Source organism: Pogoniulus pusillus, unplaced genomic scaffold, assembly GCF_015220805.1.
Source record: "Pogoniulus pusillus isolate bPogPus1 unplaced genomic scaffold, bPogPus1.pri scaffold_58_arrow_ctg1, whole genome shotgun sequence".
Taxonomy (NCBI): domain Eukaryota; kingdom Metazoa; phylum Chordata; class Aves; order Piciformes; family Lybiidae; genus Pogoniulus; species Pogoniulus pusillus.
Genome location: NW_026974711.1, coordinates 1,080,130 through 1,086,150, shown reverse-complemented (window position 1 = coordinate 1,086,150; position 6,021 = coordinate 1,080,130). Strand labels below are relative to the sequence as shown.

At 65.7% G+C, this 6,021-nt stretch overlaps 1 protein-coding gene and 1 long non-coding RNA gene across 2 annotated transcripts in view; both read left to right on the top strand.

Moving 5' to 3' along the window:
* Positions 1-3,194, top strand: part of LOC135174266 (vitamin D3 receptor-like) — a 44,469-nt gene extending 41,275 nt beyond the window's left edge. The window contains 3 exon segments of the mRNA XM_064141494.1: positions 621-737; positions 2,901-2,989; positions 2,991-3,194. Of these exon segments, the coding sequence (XP_063997564.1) occupies positions 621-737; positions 2,901-2,989; positions 2,991-3,161 (377 nt within the window). The 3' untranslated portion in view covers positions 3,162-3,194.
* A 205-nt stretch (positions 3,195-3,399) lies between these two features.
* LOC135174267 (uncharacterized) lies at positions 3,400-4,723 on the top strand. The gene is made up of 2 exons (XR_010301842.1): positions 3,400-4,478; positions 4,658-4,723. It is a non-coding gene; the product is annotated as an uncharacterized LOC135174267 (long non-coding RNA).
* The last annotated feature ends 1,298 nt before the right edge of the window (positions 4,724-6,021 follow it).

The window sequence follows — 6,021 nt, the reverse complement described above, 5'->3', positions numbered from 1 at the left end:
GCCTGGGCCAGGCCTGGAGAACTCTTCCAGGGCAGAGATTGTTCCTCATGGTCAATCTGAACCTGTCCTTAGGGCAGCTTGAGGCCATCTCCTCCTGTGCCAGCACTCAGGACAGCAGATCTCAGCCCTCCCCCTCTGGCTCCAGCCTCCTCTCAGGCACTTGCAGAGCTGCAGAGGGTTGGGGCTCAGCCCCTGGCACTCAGCAGCACAGCTGCAGGGCTGGGAAACACCTCCAGGGATGGGCACTCAGCCCTGGGCAGCCTGGCACAGGCTCAGAGAACCCTTCCAGGGCAGAAGTTGCTCCTCATGGCCAACCTCAACCTGCCCTGGGGGCACCTTGAGGCCACCTCCTCCTGTGCCAGCACTCAGGACAGCAGATCTCAGCCCCCCCCTGGCTCCAGCCTCCTCTCAGGCCCTGCCACAGCCCCACAAGCTCTGCCCTCAGCCTCCTCTCCTCCAGCCTCACCCCCCCCAGCTCCCTCAGCTGCTCCTCCCCAGCCTCTCCTCCAGACCCTTCCCCAGCTGTGTTGCCCTCCCCTGGCCCTGCTCCAGCTCCTCCTTGGCCATCCCAAGCTTCCATTTGGCTCTTCCCACTTCTAAAGGTCTTTTTCTGTTCCCAGCTGGCCACAGCTTGGACCTGCTGGAGCCACTGGTGAAGTTCCAGGTGGGCTTGAAGAAGCTGAACCTCCATGAGGAGGAGCATGTCCTGCTCATGGCCATCTGCATCCTGTCCCCAGGTAGGAGCAAGCTCAGCCCCCAAGGTCCCCAAACCTGCCCCACTCTGACCCCCAAAACCTTCCTCTCCACTGGGAAAAGGGAAGGGAAGGAGTGGAGGGGTTGGAGGGGACCTCTGGGGGTCACCAACTCCAACCCCCTGCCAAAGCTGAGACTCCAGGGGCAGGGCACACAGGAGCACAGCCAGGGGGGGGCTGGAAAGCCTCCAGGGGAGACTCCACAGCCTCTCTGGGCAGCCTGCTCCAGGCCTGGGCACCCTCACACCAAACAACCTTCCCCTCCTGCTGGGCTCCAGCTCTGCTGTCCCTCAGCTTCCTCCTGCTGGGCTCCAGCTCTGCTGTCCCTCAGCTTCCTCCTGCTGGGCTCCAGCTCTGCTGTCCCTCAGCTTCCTCCTGCTGGGCTCCAGCTCTGCTGTCCCTCAGCTTTCTCTTCCTGGCTCCAGCTCTGCTGTCCCTCAGCTTCCTCCTGCTGGGCTCCATCTCTGCTGCCCCTCAGCTTCCTCCTGCTGGGCTCCAGCTCTGCTGCCCCTCAGCTTTCTCTTCCTGGCTCCAGCTCTGCTGCCCCTCAGCTTCCTCCTGCTGGGCTCCAGCTCTGCTGCCCCTCAGCTTCCTCCTGCTGGGCTCCATCTCTGCTGCCCCTCAGCTTCCTCCTGCTGGGCTCCAGCTCTGCTGTCCCTCAGCTTTCTCCTGCTGGGCTCCATCTCTGCTGCCCCTCAGCTTCCTCCTGCTGGGCTCCAGCTCTGCTGTCCCTCAGCTTCCTCCTGCTGGGCTCCAGCTCTGCTGCCCCTCAGCTTTCTCTTCCTGGCTCCAGCTCTGCTGCCCCTCAGCTTCCTCCTGCTGGGCTCCAGCTCTGCTGCCCCTCAGCTTCCTCCTGCTGGGCTCCAGCTCTGCTGCCCCTCAGCTTCCTCCTGCTGGGCTCCATCTCTGCTGCCCCTCAGCTTCCTCCTGCTGGGCTCCAGCTCTGCTGTCCCTCAGCTTTCTCCTGCTGGGCTCCAGCTCTGCTGCCCCTCAGCTTTCTCCTCCTGGGCTCCAGCTCTGCTGCCCCTCAGCTTTCTCCTGCTGGGCTCCAGCTCTGCTGCCCCTCAGCTTCCTCCTGCTGGGCTCCATCTCTGCTGCCCCTCAGCTTCCTCCTGCTGGGCTCCAGCTCTGCTGTCCCTCAGCTTTCTCCTGCTGGGCTCCAGCTCTGCTGCCCCTCAGCTTTCTCCTCCTGGGCTCCAGCTCTGCTGCCCCTCAGCTTTCTCCTCCTGGGCTCCAGCTCTGCTGCCCCTCAGCTTTCTCCTCCTGTCAGGTACAACCCTCCTGACTTCCAACCTCATTTCGCTCCTTGCCCTACCACTGGGCACCCCCAGAAAAATCCTGGGTGCCTTCTCCTCACCCCTCAGCCTCCTCCCTTCAACCACTCACAGCCCTTCCTCAGCTGCCCTCTCAACCTCCTCCCTTCCATCCACCCTCAGCCCCCTCCCATCCCACCCTCAGCTTCCATCCACCCTTAGCCCCTTCCATCCACCCTCAGTCCCTCCCACCCTCAGTCCTCTCCACCCTCAGCCCCCTCCCATTCCACCCTCAGCCCCCTTCCATCCCACCCACAGCCTCAGCCCCCTTCCATCCACCCTCATCCCCTTCCTTCCACCCTCATCCCTCTCCCATCCCACCCTGAGCCCCCTCCCATCCCACCCTCAGCCTCAGCCCCCTTCCATCCACCCTCAGCCCCTTCCCACCCCACCCTCAGCCCCTTCCCATCCCACCCTCAGCCCCTTCCCATTCCACCCTCAGCCCCTTCCCATTCCACCCTCATCCCTCTCCCATCCCACCCTCACCCCCCTCCCACCCCACCCTCAGCCCCCTCCCACCCCACCCTCAGCCCTTTCCATCCACCCTCAGCCCCCTCCCATCCCACCCTCAGCCCCCTCCCACCCCACCCTCAGCCCTTTCCATCCACCCTCAGCCCCCTCCCATCCCACCCTCAGCCCCTTCCCATCCCACCCTCATCCCCCTCCCATCCCACCCTCACCCCCCTCCCATCCCACCCTCACCCCCCTCCCATCCCACCCTCAGCCCCTTCCCTCCACCCTCAACTCCCTTTCTACCTCCCCCTCCCCACCTCCCTTCCCCCTTTTCCCCCTTTCCTTCCTCCCTCTCTCCCCACTCCTCTTTGCTTCCCTTCAGACCGCCCGGGAGTGCAGGACACCTCCTTGGTAGAATCCCTCCAGGATCGACTCTCGGAGATCCTTCAGACCTACATCCGCTGCCGCCACCCCCCCCCCGGGCAGCCGCCTGCTCTATGCCAAGATGATCCAGAAGCTGGCAGACCTCCGGAGCCTCAACGAGGAGCACTCCAAGCAGTATCGCTGCCTCTCCTTCCAGCCCGAGCACAGCATGCAGCTCACCCCCCTGGTGCTCGAAGTCTTCGGCAATGAGATCTCCTGAAAGGGCTGTGCCAACCTCCCCACCCCCACCCTCACCACCCCTCCCCCAGGAGGAGGATGTCACCCCCACCCCTGGCATCCTGCGGGGCCACACTGCTGAGATGCAGAGAGACTCAAGAGGAGCTCTGCCAATCTGATGCGATCTGACCCCCCCCCCCCCCTCAACCCCTGCTCCTGCACACAGGCAGCAGCTTGGGGCCAGGAGGGCATCGTGGGCAAAAAAAAGGGGGGGGGGGGGGGTTGGGGGGGGGGGAAGGGAGAGATGGAGCTCAGTTGGTGCCAACCTAACCCTGATCCAGCAGGGCACCCACAGCAGCTTGCCTAGGGGGGGCTAGAAAGGACCTCTGGAGCTAACCCAGTGCCAACTTCACTCTGTCCCAGCAGGGCACCCACAGCAGCTTGCCCAGGGGGGGCTAGAAGGGAGCTCTGGAGCTAACCCAGTGCCAACCTCACCCTGCTCCAGCAGGGCACCCACAGCAGCTTGCCTAGGGGGGGCTAGAAAGGACCTCTGGAGCTAACCCAGTGCCAACCTCACCCTGCTCCAGCAGGGCACCCACAGCAGCTTGCCCAGGGGCACAGTGCCCAGGGAGGGCTGGAAGGGACCTCTGGAGCTAACCCAGTGCCAACCTCACCCTGCCCTAGCAGGGCACCCACAGCAGCTTGCATAGGGAGGGCTGGAAGGGAGCTCTGGAGCTCAGCCAGTGCCAACCTCACCCTTCTCCAGCAGGGCACCCACAGCAGCTTGCCCAGGGGGGGCTGGAAGGGAGCTCTGGAGCTAACCCAGTGCCAACCTCACCCTGACCCAGCAGGGCACCCACAGCAGCTTGCCTAGGGGGGCTGGAAGGGACCTCTGGAGCTCAGCCAGTGCCAACCTCACCCTTCTCCAGCAGGGCACCCACAGCAGCTTGCCCAGGGGGGGCCAGAAAGGACCTCTGGAGCTAACCCAGTGCCAACTTCACTCTGTCCCAGCAGAGCACCCACAGCAGCTTGCCCGGGGGCACAGTGCCCAGGGAGGGACTGGAAGGGACCTGTGGAGCTCAGCCAGTGCCAACCTCACCCTGCCCCAGCAGGGCACCCACAGCAGCTTGCCCTCCCCCCCCTCCCCCCCCCCCACGCACACCCCATGAGCAGCCTCTGGCCCTTTTCTGCCCTCAGCTCTCTCTTTTCAGACCCCAGCTGGAAGCAGCAGCTGGGGGGGGGGGGACCTGCGAGTCTCGGGGACCCCCCCAGGTCGTGTATGTATTGGGGGACACCCACCAGGCCATGTGCATCTTGGGGACCCCCCCCAGCTCGTGTATGTATTGGGGACCCCCCCCAGGCCATGAATGTCTCGGGGACCCCCCCAGGTCGTGTATGTATTGGGGGACCCCCACCAGGCCATGTGCATCTCGGGGACCCCCCCCCCAGCTCGTGTATGTATTGGGGACCCCCCCCCCACCCCCTGCGAGTCTCGGGGACCCCCCCAGGTCATGTATGTACTGGGGACCCCCCCCCCAGCCCCTGCGCGGTGCCTGGGAGGGACCCAGCAGGACCCTGCCGAATAAACTCTGCCCTGGGCTGGTCCTCAGGGGGCTGCGTGGGGTCTGTCTGCCTGTCCCCGCGTGGGCAGGACCCGCTCTGCCCGTCCTGGGGCAGGAGTCTCCGTGGGTATTGTGTCCGTGTATCCCCCCCCCGCCGTCTGTCTGTCTGTCCCTGCGTGGGCTGGGCAGGAGCCTGTTTGTCCCCGTGGGAGCTGCTGGAGGTGTCCCTGTGGGGCTGAGCTGTGTCCGTGTGCGTGTCCCTGTCTGTGTCTCCATCCCCGCCCGTGTCCGTGTCCCTGTATCACTCTGTCCCCTCCCCTGTCCGTGTCCCTCTGCCCTCTCCCGTGTCCCTCTGTCCCTCTGCCCTCTCCCGTGTCCGTGTCCCTCTGTCCCCTCCCGTGTCCGTGTCCCTCTGTCCCTCTGCCCTCTCTCGTGTCCGCCTGTCCAGAGCCACAGCCCAGCTCGGCCGGCAGGGGGCGCGCTGATGGGTGGGTGGGTGCTGTGTGCCCTGCGTGGGCGCTCTCTGTGGGTGCTGTGTGCTCTGCGTGTGTGTGCCACGCGTGGGTGCTCTCTCTGTGTGCTCTGGGTGTTCTCCGGGGGTGCTCTCCGGGGGGGGAAGGGGGGGTTAGGGCGGCCGGGAAGGGACGAAGGGACCGGAGCCTGCTCGCCCTCGGTGCGCAAGCGCAGTGGTGGTGGTGGTTTGGGAGGGGGGAGGTGTAGTACGGTGGCCGGGAAGGGACCGGAGCCTGCTCGCTCTTGTTGCGCATGCGCAGTAGTGGGGAAGGAGGTCTGGGGGGTGTAGTACGGAAGCCGGGAAGGGACCTGAGCCTGCTCGTCCGGAGCCTGCTCGCTCTTGTTGCGCATGAGCAGTGGCGGTGGTTTGGGGGGGGGCGGGGGAGGTGTTTGTAGTTCGGCGGCCGGGAAGGGACCGGAGCCTGCTCGGTGGGGGAGGGGGTGTGGGGGGTGTAGTACGGCGGCCGGGAAGGGACAAGAGACCGGAGCCTGCTCGCTCTTAGTCCGCATGCGCAGTGGTGGCGGGGGGGGGGGGGTGGTGTTTGGGTGTAGTACGGCGGCCGGGAAGGGACAAGAGACCGGAGCCTGCTTGCTCTTAGTCCGCATAAGCAGTGGTGGTGGTGGTTGGGGGGGGGGGCGGGTGGTGTTTAGTACGGTGGCCGAGAAGGGACCTGAGCCAGCTCACTCTTGTTGCGCATGCGCAGTGGCGGTGGTTTGGGGGGGCAGGAGGGAGGTGTTTGTAGTACGGCGGCCGGGAAGGGACAAAGGGACCGGAGCCTGCTCGCCCTCGGTGCGCCTGCGCAGTGGTGGCGGAGGCGGGGGGGGGGG